The sequence below is a fragment of the Sorex fumeus genome, unplaced genomic scaffold, assembly GCF_029834395.1.
Source record: "Sorex fumeus unplaced genomic scaffold, SorFum_2.1 ptg000044l, whole genome shotgun sequence".
Classification (NCBI taxonomy): Eukaryota; Metazoa; Chordata; class Mammalia; order Eulipotyphla; family Soricidae; genus Sorex; species Sorex fumeus.
The window spans coordinates 10,884,452-10,906,096 of record NW_026606101.1 but is presented as its reverse complement, the minus strand read 5'-3'; the positions used below and the strand labels follow the sequence as shown (position 1 = coordinate 10,906,096).

The 21,645-nt window shown below is 45.5% G+C and overlaps 1 protein-coding gene across 1 annotated transcript in view; it reads right to left on the bottom strand.

Moving 5' to 3' along the window:
• TRPC4AP (transient receptor potential cation channel subfamily C member 4 associated protein) overlaps positions 1-10,116 on the bottom strand; it is a 74,909-nt gene extending 64,793 nt beyond the window's left edge. Inside the window, exon 1 of the mRNA XM_056121749.1 lies at positions 9,933-10,116. Coding sequence (XP_055977724.1) covers positions 9,933-10,100 — 168 coding nt within the window. The 5' untranslated portion in view covers positions 10,101-10,116. The remainder of the gene's footprint in view (positions 1-9,932) is intronic.
• Positions 10,117-21,645: the final 11,529 nt, after the last annotated feature.

Here is a 21,645-nt window from a genome sequence, read left to right as displayed (position 1 = left end):
AAAAATTAACAATAGTTACTAGACTTTCATACTTGAGGAGAAAACACTTCCCAACACTTTGAGTTATTACCTTCATACCAAAATTAAAGACATCACATAAAAGCTAAATTCACAACAAAAAATTAGCGAAACAGGGGCTGGAGCAATACGAGTATGGGCAGGGTGCTTGCCTTGCACACGGCTAGCTGAGGTTTGATCCCTGGCACCTCATATGGTTCCTTAAGCAATCCCAGGAGTGACCTCTGAGCACAGACCCAGGAGTAAGCCTTGAGCACCACTGTGTGTGCCCGAAAAACATACTATATTTAGAAAACAATCTGGCCAAGTACAGATAAAGATTACTATCAAGGAAGATGTGTGCCATTTGAAGGTTGGGTCAACTAATAAAAACTAACTTGATGAAAAGCACCAAAACCCCAGTTACCATAATAAACAGTAGAGCCTGAACACACTTTCCCACTAAGACAGGAAGCTACTTAACACTGCACTTGAAATCCTAGCCGGAACAATGAGACAAGAAGAATACGTGCATCCAGATTTAAAATGAAATTTACACTATTCGCATATGGCAAGATCTTGTACATGGATGACATTAAGACACCCACTCTCCCCACAAAAACACTAAAGCTAATAAGTGAGTTCAGCAAGGTTGCAGGATACAACATTTATATACAAAACTCAACTAAATTTCTATAGCATAAAAGAACTATGTGGTACAGAAATAAAGACAGACTCTCAAGACCTATTGAATGGAATTGAGAGTTCAGAAATAATCTCTCAAATACATGGACAGTTGATCTCTGATAAAGGATCTGGGTGCATGGAGCAAGAAAAATCTCTTCAACAACTGTGCTAGAGGGGTTGGAGCAATAGTACAGCGCGTAGGGCATTTGCCTTGCATGTGGCCAACCTGGGTTCGATTCCCAGCATCCCATATGGTCCCCCGAGCACTGCCAGGAGTAATTCCTGAGTGCATGAGCCAAAAGTAACCACTGTGCATTGCCAGTGTGACCCAAAAAGCAAAAAAAAAAAAAAAAAAAAAAAAAAGAAAGGAAAAAAACGCCCATGGAGAGGAACAGGAGTCAGGGACATATACAGGGGCCAGAGGACATACCCTGTGTATCCTGTGTATGTGGGACCCTCAGTTCGATCCCCAGCACCACATGCATCTCCAACAGTGCGGGTGCAATCCTGGAGGCACCCCCAAGCTCTATCCAGGTCTGTCCTGGTGGTCCCAGGCCCAGCAGGCCCAGAGCATCACCACATCCTTGGCCCCAACATACAGCTATCCAGTTCATTTGGCTCAGCAACACTAGGAATGGCTTCTGGGCTCACTAAGCATTGCTTATTATGAGAGAACTGAGTCTGCAGTACTATCCTGTATACAGACGTTACTGTAAGTTTATATGACCTATTACAAGATCTGTGTATGAGTCACTTCAAGGCATTGAAATCTGTGCTGTTCCAGAGGGTCAACTAAAACAAAAAAACAAACCCAGACTATCTAAGAGCTGTGCATCAATTATAAAAGTGCAACATGTGGCGAACTGAAATATCAAATTAAAAGACAGAAAAGAAATTAAAAATATTTGAAATGGTTAAAAATTTTCCAAATTAATAATAATACCAAGTCACAGATCTGGGAATCTTAGAGAACACTAAGCACTGTACATACTTATTCTATTCAAATTCTATTCAGTCTTTAGAACCAATTCAAGATTCACCTGTCTACATAGCTCTCCTAAGCTATCACAGTCCAGTACTGGTGTTGAGGAGCACTACTGATATGGCCCAGACCCACCTCCACCCCCATCAAATAAATAACACAGGAAAAACCCAAAAGAACATTAAGTACACGGGCTAGATAGAGAGTACAGTGGGTAAGGCGCTTGCCTTGCATGTGGTCAATATGGATTCAATCCCTGGCATCCCATATGGTCCTCTGAGCACCACCAGGAGTGATTCCTGAGTGCAGAGCCAGGAGTAATCCCTGAGAATTGTCAGGTGTGGCCCTAAACCCCAAAACATTAAGTGTACAATCATTCTGCAGAGGGGAATAATAGCAGATAATATAACTTTTTATTGTTATATATTTCAATATGCATCTAGAAAAGTGCACAGCACTATTAAGATTTTTATATGTTCATATATTTGGGGAAATCAGAGAGATGGTCTTAAAAGCTCTCAGGGGTCAGAGGTGGGAAAATAAGCAATATATAGTAGAACTGAGAATGTAAACAGAACCTCTCTAAATTATACCAAATGTTTAAAGAAAATGAAGTAACACAATTAACATTTTATGGGAGGAGGGGCGCCATCCCTTAGGAAGCCCAGAAACTACTCCCAGCGTTATTTACCAGCTGGTTCAAGGTTGGCTCAGCAATGTGGCACTGTTCACGGTCACTGGGACTCTATCTGGTAGCTTGGAACCCGTGCAACACCAAGGATCAAACTCAGAACCTCACACATGGTACACATGCTCTCTAATACTTTACATATCCCTCCCCAGCCTCAATAACATTAACAGTTTAAAACACAGTAACTTCAAATTAGAATCCTATACCCAAATGAACTAAATATGCAATTTAAGATAAAAGCCATTTTCAGACAGGTAAGTATTTCAAACATGCCTTGCATTCAGCTGACCCAAGTTTAAGCCCAGGCACCACAGAGTCCTCCAAGCACTGCCAAGAGCAAACCTGCAGCAGAGAGTTGGAAACAGCCCCATCAACTACCAGGTGTGGCCCAAAATGCACCAACCCTAGGTCATCTTCTATCTAGTCTATTCTTCAGCAGACTACAAGAGAATATACTACCCCAAGAAAAAGCACAGAGTTCACAAAACTGATGGTTTAGTATAGTGTTTAGGGTACTTGCCATGCATATGGCCAACCAAGGTTAGATCCCCTGTGCCAAATATAGTTTCCTGCCAAGAATGATTCCTCAGTGCAGAGCCAGGAATAAGCCCTGAAAAGCGTCAGGTGTTACTCCAAAAACAAAACAAAAATAATGCCTGGATTTAAGTGACAGTAAATCCTAAGAATCAGCTAATAACTGTCCATAGAAGCAAATAGTTGACTGGATCAGAAGGACAGACACTTCCAAGACATTTTTTCTCCTCTCCCTTTCCCCCCTCCACCTCCCTCTCCCTCAAAATGCTTTTTACTGAATGAAACTTCGAGACATGTGAAGGGAAAGAAAGGAATACATGATGTTCAAAAAAGAACATGGGCTTCTCCAGAGTGGGAAAAAATGCCTTTAAAGGAAAAAGGATGGGGTGGAGCAATAGCACAGCAGGTAGGGCGTTTGCCTTGCAAGCCGCAGGCCTGGCTGACCCAGGTTCGATTCCTCCGCTCCTCTTGGAGAGCCCAGCAAGCTACTGAAAGTATCTCGCCCACACGGCAAAGCCTGGCAAGCTCCCCATGATGTATTCGACATGCCAAACACAGTAACAACAAGTCTCACAATGGAGACATTCCTTGGTGCCCGCTCGAGCAAACTGATGAACAACAGGAGGACAGTGCTAATACTAAACCAATAAATAATAATTAACTAAATATTTAAAAATAGAATAAAATAAAGAAAAAAGGAGCTTAAGAACCTGGAAATAGAAGCTGGAGAGATAGTACAGCAAGTAGGGTGCTTGCCTTGCATGAGACCAACCCACGTTCAATTCCCAGCATTACATGTAGTCCCCTGAGCACCGCCGGGAGTGATTCCTGAGGGAAGTAACCCCTGAGCACCTTCAGGTGTGGCCCCTCACTCCCCCAAAAAATCTGAAAATAAATTACAAGTATACAAAATGTGAAGCACAGGTGATTACTTATTTTTGTTCTTTTGGTTTTGGGGTCACACCTGGAAGTACTCAGGGCTTACTCCTGGCATAGCTCAGGGAACCAAACGAGGTGCCGGGGATTGAACCTGGCTTGGCTACATGCAAGGCAAGCGCCTTATCTGCTGTACTATCTCTCCGAACCGAAAGCACAAATTTAAAGGACGACTATTCTAAGCGCAGGGCTTTACCTTAAACTTTTCCCATTTGCGATCCCTTTCTGCCCAAAAAGTTTTCACGCAGCCCTAAGTCTATCAAATAGGTATGACAATAAAAATTTACTGATCATAAGTCACAAATTCATTTTAAAAGATTTTTTTTGCAACACTTTCATTCAGTTATGTGACCTTGGGAGGAGTCATGACCCATAGTTGAAGCAATTAGGGTACAGAGAAAGAGGCTGGGCTCAAAAGGTTAGATGGTACTTCATTTCTGTGTCAGTCTGCCAAAGGGCAAATTAGGACAGAAAACAGACAAGCTGTCAGAGGATGGGGTGAGGAAGTAAACGCTCCAACAGAGCTTATGCCAGTGTTTCCCAAAGTGGGTGACAACACCCTCTAAGGAGGGAAGCTGGAAAAAATACACAGAGGTATGGGGAACACAGTAATCTGAGTGCAACTGGGAGGTGGCAATGCTTGGCAAAGAAAGAAATTTTCTGGGTGCCAGGAGGTACCAATATTTTTTTTTCCCCTGAAAAGGGTGTGGTAGGCCACATGGGGTTGAGAACCTCTGCTCTACATGCCAACTACAAAGCGTGGTGTCATTTATGAAGGGGCTGCATTCTGAGCAATGTGGCGTGACGCAATTTGAAGGGTTGGTAAAGCTCGCCGAGTGCTCCACAAACCCAAATGGGGCAGCCTACTACATACGCATGATCCAATTCCCAGGGACCATTTGCACGTGAAGTCCCTATACCAAAATGTCCCAAATCATGGCTACACATTCATCTGCCAAACTCACACCACTTGACCCTATAAAGCAGAGCTCCGCAACCATGGTCCAGGGAGCCAGGCAGGTCTGCGAATGGGTCAAATTCCCTGGTCCACCTGGACGGTACGCAGGACAGGTGCCTGTCTGCAGGTGGCAAAGGCTGAAGAAGCATACTTAACTGGGGGAAAGGACATTTTAACTTTGAGAACAAACAGAAAAACAGTATACAAAATGCTACAATCTAACTATAACAATTATATAATTTATATACCAACAATTGAAGCTGTAAATACACAAGGTGAAATCGAAGATAATCCAGCACAGTGTGCTCTGAATTTAAGAGGAAGAAAAAATGTCTGAAAACAAAAAGCAAGCGAAACAGTTCAGAAATACTTGCCCCTCCCGTTCCTGGGTTCTTTCACTACAGAGTGTGGACAGTGGCTGCCTCAAGAAGGTGGAATATGGGACAGGGCACTGTTTTGTTACCAAGTCCACAATACTGGGAGCTTTTTCCAATCATGGGGAGGAAAGAGAGAGGGAGAAAGGGAGAGAGAGTGCTTGTCTATACACGGCCGACCTGGGTTAGTCCCCAGCATCCCATAGGTCCCCCAAACATTCAGGAGTGATTTCTGAGTGCAGAGCCAGAAGTAACCCCTGAGCATCACTGGATGTAACCCCAAACAAGCAAAAAAAAAAAAAAAAACCCAGAGATTTTCCCCAATCATAGTCTAATATTACAAAAAATCGATCATATTCCAACTATTCAACTTCACAAGGAATTTAACTACCTCTACGTTGTCTCACAAGGCATTTACTCTCATTTAAAAATAGTCATTTGGATTTGGTTTTCCTTGTGAACAGCTGAGTACTGTGAGGAAAGAAACACCAGCCAAGCACCTTGAGAGCTGAGTTACTGGCAGGTGCTGTAGGGGATTTCTTTCTCGCACTTGTGGTCTGTCCATTTACAGCAGTGATAATCTCTTAGATCTAAGCAGTCAACCCGTTTAGTGAATGTGAGGCTTCCAGTTTTCACTGACTGAACTTTTGTCGTTATTGCTGCTTTTCTTTTTAAATAGAGATGGACTGCCTTAAACACAAATGTTTATGTTTATCTTATTTAAATGTTAGATACCTAATACCTCAATATTATGTGAGTGCAAGTACATAAAAAAATAATAATTTAGGGAAGTTGTGGTCACACTCAGCCAGGGACCAGCACTCGGGACATGCAGTGCTGGTTCTGGGGCTCCTCGCACACCCCAGCCCTTTGGGCCATCTCCCCCGCCCCTCAAACATCATTTAAAGTCTTTATACATATCAACCCACTTGGATCTTACCACAGGGATTATCTTTGCTTTACAAGAAACAGCCACAGGGAGATTAAATAACTTGCTCAAAGGCACAGAAAGTATCTATCAAAACTGGGACGTAAACCTAGTCCTCCTCAGGCTGAGGACAATGTCATCTCAGATTGGAATTTGTACCTGGAATTTACAGGGCTTGGGGATCAATCCCCACCATTGCACTTGGGGTTCAATTCCCACACTTTCCAGCCACAGACCTGGCAGGAGGCTCAGTCCTCACTGAATTTCAGATTTCAGGTAATCGAGTGGCCATCAGGAGCTGGGTGCTGTTCAGGCCCTACAGGCCTGAAAAGTCCTTCCTTCTGCCTCACAGGCACTATAGCACTATCCTCCTGTTGTTCATCAATTTGCTCAAGCGGGCCCAGTAATGTCTCCAGTGTGAGACTTTTTGTTACTGTGTTTGGCATATCCAATACATCACGGGTAGCTTGCCAGGCTTTGTCTGCGGGTAAGATATACTTGGTAGCTTGCCGGGCTCTCCGAGAGGAGCAGAGAGGAAGGCAAATGCCCTACCTGCTGTGTTATGACACATCAGTCAAGCTTTTAGACAGTTTCCCTAAATTCCAACCAAGAGGTGGATACTGTTACTTGCCATGACAGAAACTGAAACTGAGGTTAGAGATGGTCCAACAACCACACTATATCAATTCAGCCAACACTGTATCAATTCGGCAGGCAGACCTAGGGCTCTCCCCAAGTCCCTTTTACTTCAAGACCTGAGCATTCCCAAAGAAATTCTATCATTTGCAAAGACCTAGAGGACCCTTGAGGATAATCTGCTGAGTAAAACAAGCCAGTGACAGAGACGGTCTGATTCCACAACAGGAGCTATGAGACTCAAATTTACTGGCACAGAAAAAAATGGGTGCTATGGGGGACTGAGTCGGGGATGGAGGGAGGTAAAGTAGGGATTAGTTTGAGGTGTGTGTGTATGAGGACTTCCCAAGCAGTGCTCAAGAGGGCTCAGTGCCATTCCCAGTGATACTGGGTCAAACTGGCTGGTGGTTCATTCCGAGGGTATACAAAGTGGGAACTGTTCAGGTGGTTTGTGGGGACCACCAAGGCCTCCAGGAGTAGCAGCAACAATGTGCTACCCCAGCACACATAATGCGCATGCCCCTGACTGCTGAGCTGTCTCCCACGCACCTTTAAAGCTACAGAGTTTGGAGCCAGAGCGACAGTACAGAGGACTGGAGGACGGGGAGCTTGCTTTGCATGTGGCTGGCCCAGGTTCGATCCCTGGGACCCCATGGAGTCCCCCAGTACTGCCAGGATTGATCTCTAAGCACAGAGCCAGGAGTATGCCCTGAGCACCACTAGGGTATCCCCGCCCCCGCCCCCCCAAAAAAAGGCTACAGAATTGTTTTGCAAGATGAAGAAATTGTGCAGGGGGTTCATGAAAATATGAATATATTTGCCATTACTGAATTATGTATTTACAATTAGAATGATAAACTTTGTTGTGTGGGTTTTAAGAAACAATTTTAAAACCTTTTGTGGGGGGAGAGGGGAGCAGCAGTACAGAGAGAGCAGGGTGTTTACCTTGCATGTGGCCGACCTGGGTTCGAGCACCATCAGGAGTAATTCCTGAGTGCACAGCCAGAAGTAACCCCTGAGCATTGCCAGGTATGGCCCAAACCTCCAACCCACCCTACTCCAAAAAAATACCAATTTTTTTCAACAATTTTTTTCCTGTACACCATACACCAACAGCAGATTCTTACTTAGCTGTAGAAATATCTGTGAGGAAAAAAAAAATTTTTTTAAAATATCTGTGAGGAAATAATTTAGCCTGCAATGAAGGGACAGAGTGGAGTGGGTGTGTGTGATAAGGACAAGGTAAGGAAAATGAATAAGATGGGACTTTCTGGGAAATAAAAGTCCCACTTTATCCTCAGTGATAGTTCAGGGATTACCTCCAAAACAGAACTCACACCATATACAACTACTGATAATCACCTGCTGTGCTAAACCAGCCTCAAGAATGTTCTATGCACCAGAGAGGGAGTACACGGGCTAAGACAATTGCCTCACACCCTGCTTCCAATCCCTGCCAGTAGTAGCCCCAGAAGATCACCAGTGATTGTGGCCCAAACCTCACCCCCTCTCCTCTCCAAAAAAAAGACTATTCCAGTAGCCTTCTAGCTGGAGTGCTTCTCCAGGCTCCTCCTATTCCAAATTACCTTTCACTGGAAACAAATTAAGTGTCCTAAATAGCCTCATTCATTTTGTTAAAGAACATCTGTTGACTATTGCCCTCAGGACATTAAGGATTGTTAAAAATGGGTATTTAGAAGCAAACTGCCTAACCTTTCAGAGGTTAATTCAAAAGACTGAAAGACCAAAGATTACATAAAGATACTCTATACCCTGCTACAATGTTTGATCCCAAATATGTGCACAGTTGGTTCCCTTTTCTGAAGGATAGAGCAAGCGGTTTCCAGGCTCCTAAGGCAGATAGGAAAGAACGGATGTGGGGGAGAGCTGCTTACATCTGGTTATCTACTGTCCCGAGAAAATACAGCTCCCCCAGAACTGCTTCTTCCCCTGTCACCTTCCCAGCCTGGTACTCACACAACACCTGCTCTTTCCTGTCCTTTTAGTCATACCGGTCATCCTGAAATGGCTCAAAAGTAAGCTTAATGCCTTCACAGAGATACACAATGAAAGGTCTCATCCTCTTTCTCACACAACTACCCCACTCCCACAACTTGGCTTCTTGTGTCTGTTTTCAATACTTCTTCATGAGAAAGCTGATGTTTAATAGGTGTGTCTGCCACTAAATTCTGGGAACGCAGAGGGGGAAGGGAAAGAACCAGAGCTCAGGGTTTTTATTTATCCCGCTTGACCCTTAAAGCAGTAGCTTCTTCCAGTAAAAAAAAAAAAAAAGAAATACATGCGCGGGGCACCACCCCCACCCCGGTAGATGGCTACCCCTTAAGCCAGATGCCAAGTTTAGCATTACCATTAACTGACTACTCTTCAGTCCTCACTCTGCACCAGAAAAGCACAGAAGGCGTTACACAATTGTCTCCTGGGCCTCCTAACACCCTAGGAGGCAGGACACCAAGGATCCTCTTCATTCACAAACGAGGCGACGGAGGCACAGGACGGTAACTTGCCCCAAACAAGGGCAGGACCTTACCGCTTCCCCTGACCTGGAGTACGGGCTCCTGGAGCAATGGCCCGCGGCCCCGGCCAGCATATGCGGGCCCTGGCCCCGCCGCCGGGCTCAGCCTCCGGTGGGAGACCGGCGAGAAAGCCGGGCGACAACAAAGAAATATGTAATTACAGACGAAGAAAGTAATGGGAACGAACCGAATTCCGGGGCTGTGACTGAGCAATAATGGGGGCCCCTACTCTGAGGGGAGGGGGGTGAGGTGCGGGGTGGGGGGGAGTGTGTGTAAAGCAATTCCCCGAGAGAATGACATCTAGGAGCCGTTGGGGCGAGGGGGCTGGGAAATGACCACCCCGTCCAATGCCGGGGGGGCCCCTGGAGACCCCTAGAGGCTACAGCCGACTCGCCCAGGGTCTCCTCAGACGTGCGGACGTGGCGCAAGGATCCAGGCGCTGGGCCCAGGGCTCGGACACGCCATCCCGGCCCCGGGCACCCCAGCCCAGCTCGGTCCCTAACCCCAGGCCTCTAAGCGGCCGCTGCCCGGCGCCCCCGCCGCGGCTGACAGCACCCGGGCCGCCCACGGGCCGGACCCGCCGACGGCCGAGAGGGGTCGGGCCCGCGCTGCGGCGGCCTGGACAGGCCGGCTGCCTCCCGGTCCGCCCCGCCCCGCCCCTCCGCGCCTGCCTACCTGCACGGCCCGCACCAGGCCCCGGCCGGTCAGCTGGCCCTGCCGCAGCTGCAACAGGATGTTCCCGGGCCGCGGCCGGCCGGCCCAGCCGCCCCACGCCGCATCCGCGGCCGCCGCGCGTCTCCCCCGGCCGGCCCCGGCCGTAGCCGCCGCCGGCGTCGCCGCCATGTCTCCTCCTTCCGACAAACAGGAAGCAAACGGCCCCGGGGCCGCGGCGATTTCTACGGGGCGGCGGAGGGGCTCCGCAGCGCCCCCCAGGGGTGGACGGCGGCGGCGCGAGCCGCGTGGCCGGAGTCCTGCGCGCCGCGAGGGCTGCCGGGAAATGTAGTCCGGGCGCTCGCTCCCCGGCGGCGCTCGGCCGGATCCGCGGGGGGCCCGGCGCACTGGGCAAACCCCTGATGGTGGAGGGGCCCGCCCCAAGGGCCGCGATCCCGCGGGGTCGGACGAAGTGAAGTCGAGGCTATTACGTGAGCACGTCCCTCTCCCTGCTGCAGTGGCTGTTGGCAGCCAACCGGCCCTGGGAGAGAGTCCAGGCTCCGGGGCTAGGTCACGCCCGCCGGCACAGATCTCTGCTCCTGCCACCGAGTTTCCTTGTTCCATCGTCCAGCAGTGGATCCCGGGAGGCCGATCAGATAAGGAAACGAACCCGGGGGTCCTCTCTGCGCCTAGCAGCCAGAGGGTTACATTGTGGGCTGAGCAGACCGGCAGGGCCCCCGCACTGGAATGCAGGCCACGGAGGACGGCTGCAAACCCGCACACAAAGCAGGGGACTCCCTGGGTGCCCCAGAAAGTGGACAGCGCAGGAAGTTAAGTGAAATAACGGACTGAAAGCGGATGGGTAAGCATTTTCTTGCGGAGGAACTTGTTCAATTTTTCCTGCGCTAGATAGTGTGCTCTCTTTTCTGAGGAGCCCACATAATCATTGTTTTGGCAAACTTCCGTGGCAGGACCCCGTTTTCTCCTTAACTGTAACTTGGATGAAAGAGAAGTGCTGGGTGTGATCCAACAGGACCGGTGGCAACTGACTGTAACTAAGATAATTGCCATTTATCACCCACATTACACCACTTAGAAGAATAAAGGAGCAATTACGTTAGAACTGCAGGCATACCTGGGGATGGTCCTAGCCAGCTGGGATGATGGCCACCCTTCCACATCCATTTAAAGGCTGGTATCTTTGCCTCCAGCATACTGTCTCAGGATCTTCCAGTTTTCCCCTACCAGACAAAAAATGAGATATAAGGTAAAATTCACCAGTTTTGAAAACTCCACGTAACTTCTGGAGCAGAGAGACCAAGAAAAAAGGTTTGTGTTTCAATATGGTAGAATATTTGAGTTATTGAATTATCATTATTTACAAAATAAAGTACTAAGATTTCAAATTAAGATAACATTTCAAACTAAGATAACATTAAACATTCATCTTCTGTTTATTTAATAACAACTAACAAAGCAATGTGTATTATGAAAGTATTCAGTGAGGTATTTATGTCATAATATTGGAAACAGTCTAAGTAATTACCAATAGTTGACCTGTTAAATAAATTATGGTTCATCCATATATACAGTGGAATACTATATAGTCACCAAAAGGTTTGTTGAATACATACAAACACTGATCTAGAAGGATAGTTATAACCTAAAGTGAAAAAAACTCAGATGATAGAGTATATTATATGATTACATCAGTGTAAAAAAGTCTATAAGTTCATACATAAATGACAAATCTAGGGCAAGAGCAAAAGTGCAGAGAGTGCATTTGCCTTGCATGTGACTGAACCAGGTTCAATCCCCTTTATGGTTCCCCAAATACTGCCAGGAGTAATTCCTGAGTGCAGAAACAGCAGTAAAAAATGACAAAAGCTAGTAATTCATACACAAAATAGTTCATAATAATTATCATAGGTGAGTGGAATTAGGAGATGAGGGAAGAATTATCATGTTTCTATATATTATATTATTATTTATATTTTATTATAGGCAGATATAACCTTAGAATAAACATTTAAATTACGTATATAGATGTATAACTGGATAGATGCTTACCACACATTGTTGAAAGAAGTGTAAAGCAGCTTCCAGAGGAATAGGCATATTCCGATTGCCTCTGTGTAATTAGTCAGAACTCTGTTATGTTGTGGGCAGATAGAAAGGGGATCAGATCAGTGTTCTTTTGGGGAAGAATAATTCCCATAATAATAATTTCATGGCCCTGAAGTAGCTCAAAGGCAGAAAGATATCCTTTTGAAATATAAATTCTGAGCCCTTTGAAGAGGAGAAACTGAGGCACCACCCAGAAGCAGAAATCTAAGCTTCCACCCCAGAGAAGAGTGAACCCCTCGGAGAAGGAGAAGCTACAGAAAAATCTCTGAGAGTATGAAGAGACCATCAATAGTACAAGGAACGAGACCTTCAACAGTGCAAAGCTTTTCTGTGACAACACTCAGATTATTGATGTATGCAAAACGCCAGAAAAAAAATTTTTTTGAAGAATTGTATAAAAACTTCTCCTGAAAGCCATTCAGGGCTTACTCTTCAAGCCAATACATCTTACTTATTTGTCTCTATGTTTCTTTGCTTACCTATTTCCAGTCTAGAGAAGTGGAAAAAATTTTTAAAAGCCCATGTTCTCTCAAGCAGTCCTGGGGGATGCCTGGGTTGAGGAATGGAAAGTGACTTGAAGTACGTGTAGAAGCAATTACTTCTCTTTTTCTCTCCCCTCATATTTTTCTAAATAGGTTTCAATAAAAACTTTCTTGCTTGAGAAAGAGAAGAGAGAGGTGTCTGCTACAGAGCAGGTTTCAGGGGTGGGGGCTGGCAGCAGGAAACTGGGGACATTAGTGGTATGAAACGTGCACTGGTGAAGAGGTGAGTGCTGAAATATTGTATGACTGAAAACCAATTCTGAACAACTTTGGAACTGTGTATCTCACAGTGATTTGATTAAAAAAATAAAAAGAAGGAAAAAGAAAAAAACGTTCTGACTTTCCCATTTTGTCTCATCCTGTAGTTGTCTCCTGTGATGGAAAGGAGATAAACCCACAATACCTGTGCTGGAGCGATAGCACAGCGGGTAGGGCGTTCGCCTTACAAGCGGCCAACATGGCCGACCCGAGTTCGATTCCTCCGCCCCTCTCGGAGAGCCCGGCAAGGTACCGAGAGTATTCGATATGCCAGACACAGTAACAACAAAGTCTCCAATGGAGACGTTACTGGGCCCGCTCGAGCTAATCGAGCTAATCGACGATCAACGGGAGGGCCTTTACTTTACTTTACTTTACTACCTGTGCTGAGGTTAGGACCTATCTAGGCCAGGTAGTTCCCCAGTGCAGGGGGCCGGGTGACCAGGAAGAGAAGTAGAAACTCTTTTCTCCAGCTAACCTCCCGCTCTCCTCATTTTTTGGAGACTGGCAACAATTATACCTAAAAGTACCTAAAAGAAACCACCAAAGTTGTCAACTGTGTAGATGGATCTCAAGTGACTTTACCTTATTCTTATTTTTCGTATCTGTTCAAACAGGTCCCATACCCGTTTTACACCCAGAAAAGTAACAAGAAAGGATCTTTCCAGTGATGCAGTACTGAGCACTGGGAATTCGCTGGGCAATCCCCACCTAGAGCCTTCCTGAGGCAGAGGGAGGAGGGTCCCCTTATCCTTCGCAAGGTGGGGGGATCCTGAGCCAGGCTGCAGTTCAGAGGGTGACTCAGACACCCATGATGCTAGCACAAGGCTTCCCACCCCACTGTGTGTGTCATTGAATTACTGTGAGATACACAGTTATACAAAGTTGTTACTGACTGGGTTTCAGTCATACAATGTTTCGCCAGTGTACATTTCCCACCATCAATGTCCAGATTATTTTGCTTCCATTTTTTCTCCTCCTGTAATTCTTTTCTTGCAAGGCCAGTGAGGAACCTTGGACTGCCTGTGCCAAGGTTAGGACTGACTTTCCTTTCCTGCAAAGCGCAATTCCTCATTCCATTCTGCTTCTCTGCGCCCCACCGCCAGCCTGCCTCTATGACAGAGACCTCTCCTCCCCTCCCCTCCCCTCCCTCCCCTCCCCTCCCCTCCCCTCCCCCTGTCCCTCCCCTTCTCTCCTCTCCTTTCCCTCCGTTCCCCTCCTCCTCTTCTCTTTTCTCTTCTCTTACTTCTTCTCTCTCTCTCCCCCTCCCTCCTTCACACCACCCTCTCCCCACCTCACTTTGACCCACTTTCCATTCCTCAACCTAGGCATCCCCCTGGGTTAGTTGATCACAACATCAAAAATGATCACATCAGGGGTAAGAGCTGTAGTATGGTGGGTAAGGCATTTGTCTTGCACGCAAATGACTTGCTAATCGTGGTTTGATCCCCGGCACCCCATACAGTCCCCTGAGCCCATCAGAAGTGATCCTTGAGTGGAGATCCAGGAGTAAGCCCTGAGCACTTGTGGCCCCCAAAACCAAACAAAGCAAACCACAACAACCAAATGATCACATCTGGGGCTATATATAGAGACAGTCCAGCGGCTAAGGCGCTTGAATTGTCCCCACTAGGTAATGGTTCTGGGAACCTGTCAGGAATGACCCCTGAGCGCAGAGCCAGGAGTAAGCTCTGAGCACCGCTGGGTATGCCCCCCTCCCACCTCAGAAGAAAAAGAGAGAGAGAGAAAAAAAAGCGCATCAAATTCTGGCCTTAATGATATTGACAAGGAAACAAGGAGCAGGGTTTCCAGAAACTGTCACCTCTCCAAATTCTGCTGGCCTCTTACTTAGAAATCACAGCTGATGGTCTGTTGCCGCCAGAGGGCGTCGCACTCCTCCCATAAGAGAGATGGCAGTTTGGGTCCTCAGGAGAAGAAAATGAAGAGGCTCATTTTAGTTTCTGCTCTCTAGGACAATCCCAGATAACTCTGTTGCAGCAAGATAAGGGGGTGGGAAACAGGTAATGAGCTTTTGGGAAATAATAAAGTTAAGAAGAAATTGCCCAGCTCTGAAGAAGTCCAAAGGCATAAAGACCACTTTTCTTTAAGATGAAAACCTGGGCTCTTAAGGAGAGGCCCAAACCAGCAGAAATCTGAGCCCCCCAACTTCCCCCCACCCCCCTCAGAGAACAGTGAACTTCCCTGGAAAAGGAGGAGCTACAGAAGAATCTAAGAGTTCTGATGAGATTATGAAAAGATGAACCACAGTGCAAGACTTTCCCTGTGACAATGTCCAGAGAGGAATTACGTATAACCTCATCCCGAAAGCCATTCAGGGATTACTTACTCTCTGAGCCTGTGTTCTCCTGTTTCCTTTTTTTTTGTTTTGTTTTTCGCTTTTTGGATCACACTGGCTCTTCACTCAAGAATTACTCCTGGTGGTGCTTGAGGGACCAATATGGAATACCAGGGATCGAACCCAGTTGGCTGCGTGCAAGGCAAAAGCCCTACCTGCAGTACTACCGCTCCGGCCCTTACCATGTTCTCTTTTGAACACATCTCTCTTCTTCTCCTCAGCCTTTCCTCCTCTGAAGAAACCTGTGTTCCCTCTTGAATACATATTCCTCTCTCTCCCAGCACAGCTAAATACATTTCTTTTGATAAAAACTATATTGTTGGGCTGATCGATAATACAGCGGGTAGGCATACAGCAAGGCATTTGCCTTGCACGTGGCTGACCCAGGTTCCATCTCCGGCATCCCATATGGTTCCCCAAGCACCGCTAGGAGGATTCTTGAGTTCAGAGCCAGCAGTAACCCCAGAGAATCGCCAGGTGTCACCCAAGAAGCAAAAAAAAAAAAAAAAAAAAAAAAAAAAAAGCTCTATGTTGCTTTGCTATTTTGCCTCCTCCTGAAATTCTTTTCTTGCAAGGCAGGTGACAAACCTGGACTACCTGTGCCAAGGTTAGGACTGACTTGCCTTTCCTGCAAAGGGCAATTCCTCGTTCCAGTCTGCGTTTTCTGCTCTCTGAGAGCTCAGGTGGTAGGGACCCGTTTCTGCTGTGTTTTAGGTGAAGTTTACCAGCTACCTTCTGGCACTGGCAGGATGAGATTCTGTGCCATGTAGGTACCTTACTAGTCCTGATGTTGCAGGAGCAGTGACAGTGAGTTCTCTGTGTTGACCATGGTTCCCAGGACCCAGAATGAAAATACTGAGTAACAACAATGCTCAGACTCAAGGGTTAGAAAATAGAATAGCAGAGGCCAGAGAAATAATAGAGTGATAGGGCACCCTCGTTGCACTCAGCTGACCGGAGTGAGATCACCAGCATCCTATACGTCCCCTTAGTACTTCCTGAATGCAGAGCCAGGAAAAAATCCTGAGCACCTCCATAGCCTCAAATCAGATGAAAGAAAAAGAGAGAGAAAGGAAGGAAAGAAATTGAACAGCTTATTGCAAAGTAGATCATGATCACGATCATCCTGTTGTTCGTCGATTGCCTCAAGCAGGCACCAGTCTCCTTCACCCTAGCCCTGAGAATTTAAAAAGTGCCATATTCAAGGCTCTTTCATTGGTTAGGAGAATGAGACCCATCATTGTTATTGGTATTTGGCATATTGGGTACGCCACGGGGAGTTTGCCAGACTCTGCCATGTGGGCAAGTTACATTCGGTAGCCTGACAGGTTGTCCAAAGTAGAATGAGATAATAAGATTTTGCATTTGCATGCAAAGTAGAAGAGAAAAAAATTCCCTAGCTGGGAAGGGACTTAGTAAAGAACTAAGCATGGCTCATTTTGTGGGTTTTTTGCTTGTTTGATTTTTAATAGGAAAACTTGTGTTCAGATTATGTCAAGTGACAAGAATCCACAGAAAATGCAAGGGTGGCCTGGCTACTTTCCGGCCTTTTGAGTTATCTATTGTCTCTTAGTCTTGATGAGCTTAAGGTCTGGGGCAGAATCGTCTTGGACAACTGTTGACTTCCCGTGTATCAGGAAGAGCCCAAGAATTTGCAGGAATGTTAAAAATGTAGGATGGGGCAGTCAAAGATGGGGCTGCTCACAGTAGCTGGTAAGGGAAAAATGAGGTTTCCTCTTCCACTGACCCACGCCAGGCCTTTCATAGGGGGGTGGGGGGTGGTGGGAGGGGGTCCAAGAGGAGAGTTGGATGCACCTCTTTCTCAAGGCTACCTCCCTCATTCCCCACTTTACCAAGTCACTGGCAACAGCTTCGCCAAACATGCCAACATTACTCAAGGAATATAAGTTCTTATAAATGTGTTACCAAACTCATCTCAGTTGGGCAGATGGATTTTCTGGGACATTTTTATTTTCTATTATTTAAGCTCAGAGAAGTCATTTTAATCAGACTGGCATAGTTACATTCATAGAAACAATGTACAAGGGCACCATAGAAACAGTTGTCCCTGTAACCGTGCATTGCCCAGTGTTATTTATGACAACTCTATTTTTCTCACATTACATTTCTAATGTGCGACCTCTCAATAATTTGTTTTAAAATGTGCTCGCTTGGGAAGTGCATAATATTAAAATCTGGAACAATGTAGAAATAAGTGAGGATGGCCTGCAAATTTGTCAAACTTTTCATACTTTCCAAAGATTCTTATTGAGCACTTCTTATGTCCCAGGAAAGTGGGAGGTGGTAAGATACAGTGCAAAATAAAGAAAACAAAAATCCCTGCCTTTATACTCTTGTGTAAGACCCTTCCTTTCTGAGCAATGTAAATAAAGCCGAGCACTTTATTTACATTAGTGAATTGCTGTATCTTCCCTCAGCTTTTAAAGAGCCTTTTGAAAATGTTCAAATCTGCAGAAATGTTATAAAGATTAATGCTTTTGATCCCTGGCATCCCATGTGATCCTCTCTGCCCACTCAGAGTGATCCCTTAGCGCAGAGCCAGGAGTACCTGAGCACAGTCAATTGTGGCTGAAAAACAGAGAGAGAGTGTAGTGGGAGGAAGAAGGAAGGAAGAAAGGAAGGAAAGAAGGAAGGAGGGAGGGAGGGAGGGAGGGAAGGAAAGAAGGAAGAAAAGAAGAAAGGAAGGAGAAAATAATAATGCTATCATGTTTCCTCTTCATCTCTATGCAAACATGTATATATATCTCTCTATAATACATATTGCATTTTTTGCTACAAGATTTGAAAGTAATTTACAAATGCCATATCTGTTGACCATAACATTTCACAATGTTGACTTTGTATTTCCCAAGAACAGGACTTGATAATAACCATAATAACCATGAGATCATGACATCAAAGAAATTTAAAGTTAATATAGCATCAGGGATCTGTTTTGCAGCCAATCCAGGTATGATACCCTTCCCCACCAGGAAAGATCCCTGATTGCAGATCCAGGAATAAGTGCTAAGCACTGCTGGGTGTGATCCAAAAGATACAAATAAATTAAAATAAATAAAATGAATATAGCACCAGTGTATAGTTCATATCCAAATGTTTGCAAATGTCCCCAAAATATTATACATAGTTTTCTTTTCCACTCTCCAATTCAAAATTCAGTAATGAGAGTCAGGAAGATAAGGCATCTGCCTTGCATGTGGCCAACTCGGGTTCAATTTCTAGCACTGCATATTGTCCTCTGAACACTGTCAGGAGTAACCCTGAGTGCAGAGCCAGAAGTAAGTCTGGAGCATTGCGAGGTGTGATTAAAAAAAAAAAAACTTCCAACAAAAATTCAACCAAGGATCATGTATGCTTTGGAATGCCATGTCTCCTTGGTGCCTCAGTCCAGAATAGCCCCTCATCTTTCTGTCAGTCCAGAATAGCCCCTCATCTTTCTGTCATGCATTGACAGTTTATAAGTGTCCCAGCCAACTGTGCAGAATATCCTACCATCTGGATTTGCTTGACTGTTTTCTCCTATTAGATTAGAGCTCAATTATATGAATGCAAAAATGCTATAATGGTAGTGGTATATATATCTTTCTCATTGCTTCACATCAGAAGCAATTAATATAAAATTGTCCCATTAGTAATAATGCTAGGTTTGATGTATTGGCTAATGTGTCTTCCAGGTGTCTTAATTAGAAAGATACACTTCCCCCTTTGTAATTAAAAAGTAAGCTATGACCTTTAAAATTAAGACTATTTTGTTCCCCAATTACCTTTCACTCAGTAGTTTTTAGCAACTTTTGATGATCTGCCTAAACTATTATGCTGGTGATTGCAAAATAGTGATTTTCTTTATGCAGATTTTGTTGCTATTTAGAGTAACAAGTTATGATAGAGATAATGGTAATCCTTTTGGTGTATAATTTAACTGCGTTTCTACAACCATGAAGTATAAGAATAATTTTCTTCTTCTATCATTTCTTCCTTGATTATAGCATCTTGAAAAGAAAAGGGGGCAGGGGAGCTCTTTCCCCCCATTTGAACCTAAGTTTTCACTGTAGACTCAAAGATTTTTTTTAATTAATTAATTCACTTATTTTTGGAGGCCACACCCAGTGGTGCTCAGGGATCACTCCTGGCAGTCTCAGGGGCCTATATTGGTACCAGGAATTGAATCCAGGTCAGCCACATGCAAAGCACACACACTTCCTGTACTATTGCTCCTGTCCCAACAATTCTTTTTGTTTATTTATTTATATGTTGCTTTGTTTTGGGGACATACCCAGTGATGCTCAGGGCTTATTCCTGGCTCTGCACTCAGGGATCACTCCTGGTGGGTTCGGGGGACAATTTGAAGTGTTGGGGATCTAACTCGGTCAGTCACGTACAAGGCAAGTGCTTTCCCCACTGTATGATTGTTCCAACCCCCCACTGATTTTTTAATTTTGGAAGCAAAAGAGTTTTTATTGAAAGCAATCTAGAAACGTGTGAGAGGAGACAAAGAGAGCTATGGATGTTTAAGAGAAAATAAAGGCTTCTTTGGGGAGAACTTGGGCCACACATGGTGGTACTCAGGGGCAACTTCTACACACACACACACACACACACATTGCACTCTGCCGCCTAGGCAACACTGTTCTGATTTCCACCATTAATTAGTTTTCACTGTTCTAGAATGTCACATAAATAGAATCAAGCAGTGTTCTGAGACCAACTTCTTTTACAGAGCCTAATGTTTTTTCACTTCTGTTTGGGGGGTTATTGATTAAATTGGTTTGCTTTTTAGGTTTTAGGCCACACCAAGTAGTGTGCAGGGCTTACTCCTGACTCTGTGATCAGGGATCACTCTTGGCAGGGTGCCAAGGTGACCATAAGTGGTGCCAGGGTTGGAACCAGGATTGATCACCTGCAAGGAAAGTGCCTTAACCCATGGACTATCTTCAGTAGCATTTCTTAACTTGGTGGCTGGGGAGCTGAGAATCCTTTTGTGATAAAAACTTGAGCCCTTTCTTTCCAAACTATGTATACACACACACACACACACACACACACACACACACACACACACACACACCACTTCTTGAATTGCTATAATAACTTCCAAACTAGCTATTTCAAATCCATCCACTAAATGCAAAGGGAAGAAAAGAAGAAATTTACCTTAGAATGGACCTATTATGTGTGATCCAGACACTGTGGAAGTGTTACAAGATACGTTATCTCAACAGACGGGCATAAAAGAGAGAGCTCATAAACGACTATTCCAGCAAAATGGAATGTGTGCAATTATAAATAAAGGATGTGTTATTAAATCTCACCAATTCACAAAATATTTACTTAGTTTGTGTCGGCACTTTCCAAACCATTTAAGATACATCTGTGAGTCCAGTAAACATGCTTTGTGACTTCTGGAACCCAGAGTGTAATAAGAAGACAAGAATTGTGGAGGGGTGAGAGATAATAAAACTGATAAGGTAGGGGTATGGTGTCACCAGCAGGTCAATCTGTACCTGTAACGTGAGTGCAACAGCAGCCTGATGGATCCTTCAGACTTCCCCAAAATTGCTGCTGTGCCTTTGGCCAGACCTCAAAAACTTGGGGCAAAGTTTACCAAGAAAGTAAATGGCCAAAAGTTAGGTATGGACACACCCACAAATCTCCTCCAGCTCAGCTATATAATTGCAGGCATGGCCTCTCTGGTTCCTGATTGAACTGCTTAATGGCCATGATCCCAGAGACTCAGAAACAAATCTCGAAACCCAGTGGCTTTTGGCAGAATTGCGTCCAGTTCCTGCAGTAGGTTACCAGTGCGGGCCAACCCAGGTGGGAATAGGTTTCGTGCCTTGGCCTATTTCCCCGGGCTGCCATCCCCCAGAGGCCACTGGACAGTCAGGTTTGGGCCCACAGTGATGAGACATGCAGGGACTCACAGGATGGGGGTGGATCCGGTCCTTTCCTCCCCACCCCAACAAAACCCCAAGTCATCGCCCACAAACGGCCTCTCTGGTCCTGATCAGGCTACTTAATGGCCATTATCCAAGAGATTCAGAACAAATCTCGAAACCCAGTGGCTTTTGGCAGAAATGCATCCAGACCACGCAGGTCACTGTCGGCAGGCCAACCCAGTGGGGAAAGGGTGTTGTCCCTCCGCCTACTCCCCCTAGGTGGCTTGGTGGCCACCATCCTCCAGAGGCCACTGGACAGTCAGGTTTGGGCCTTCAGTGACAAGACACACTGGGCCTCATGGGATGGGAGTGGAGCCGACCTTTCCCTGCCTGTCCCAACAAGACTCCGTGTCGCCACCCATGAACGGCCTTTCTGGCTCCTGATCAAGCTGCTTAATGCTCCCAGAGACTCAGGAGCAAATCTCGGAACCCAGCAAGTTTTGGCAGAAATCCCTCCAGATTTAAGTGTTAAAATTTCAGAATTTGGGCTGGAGCAA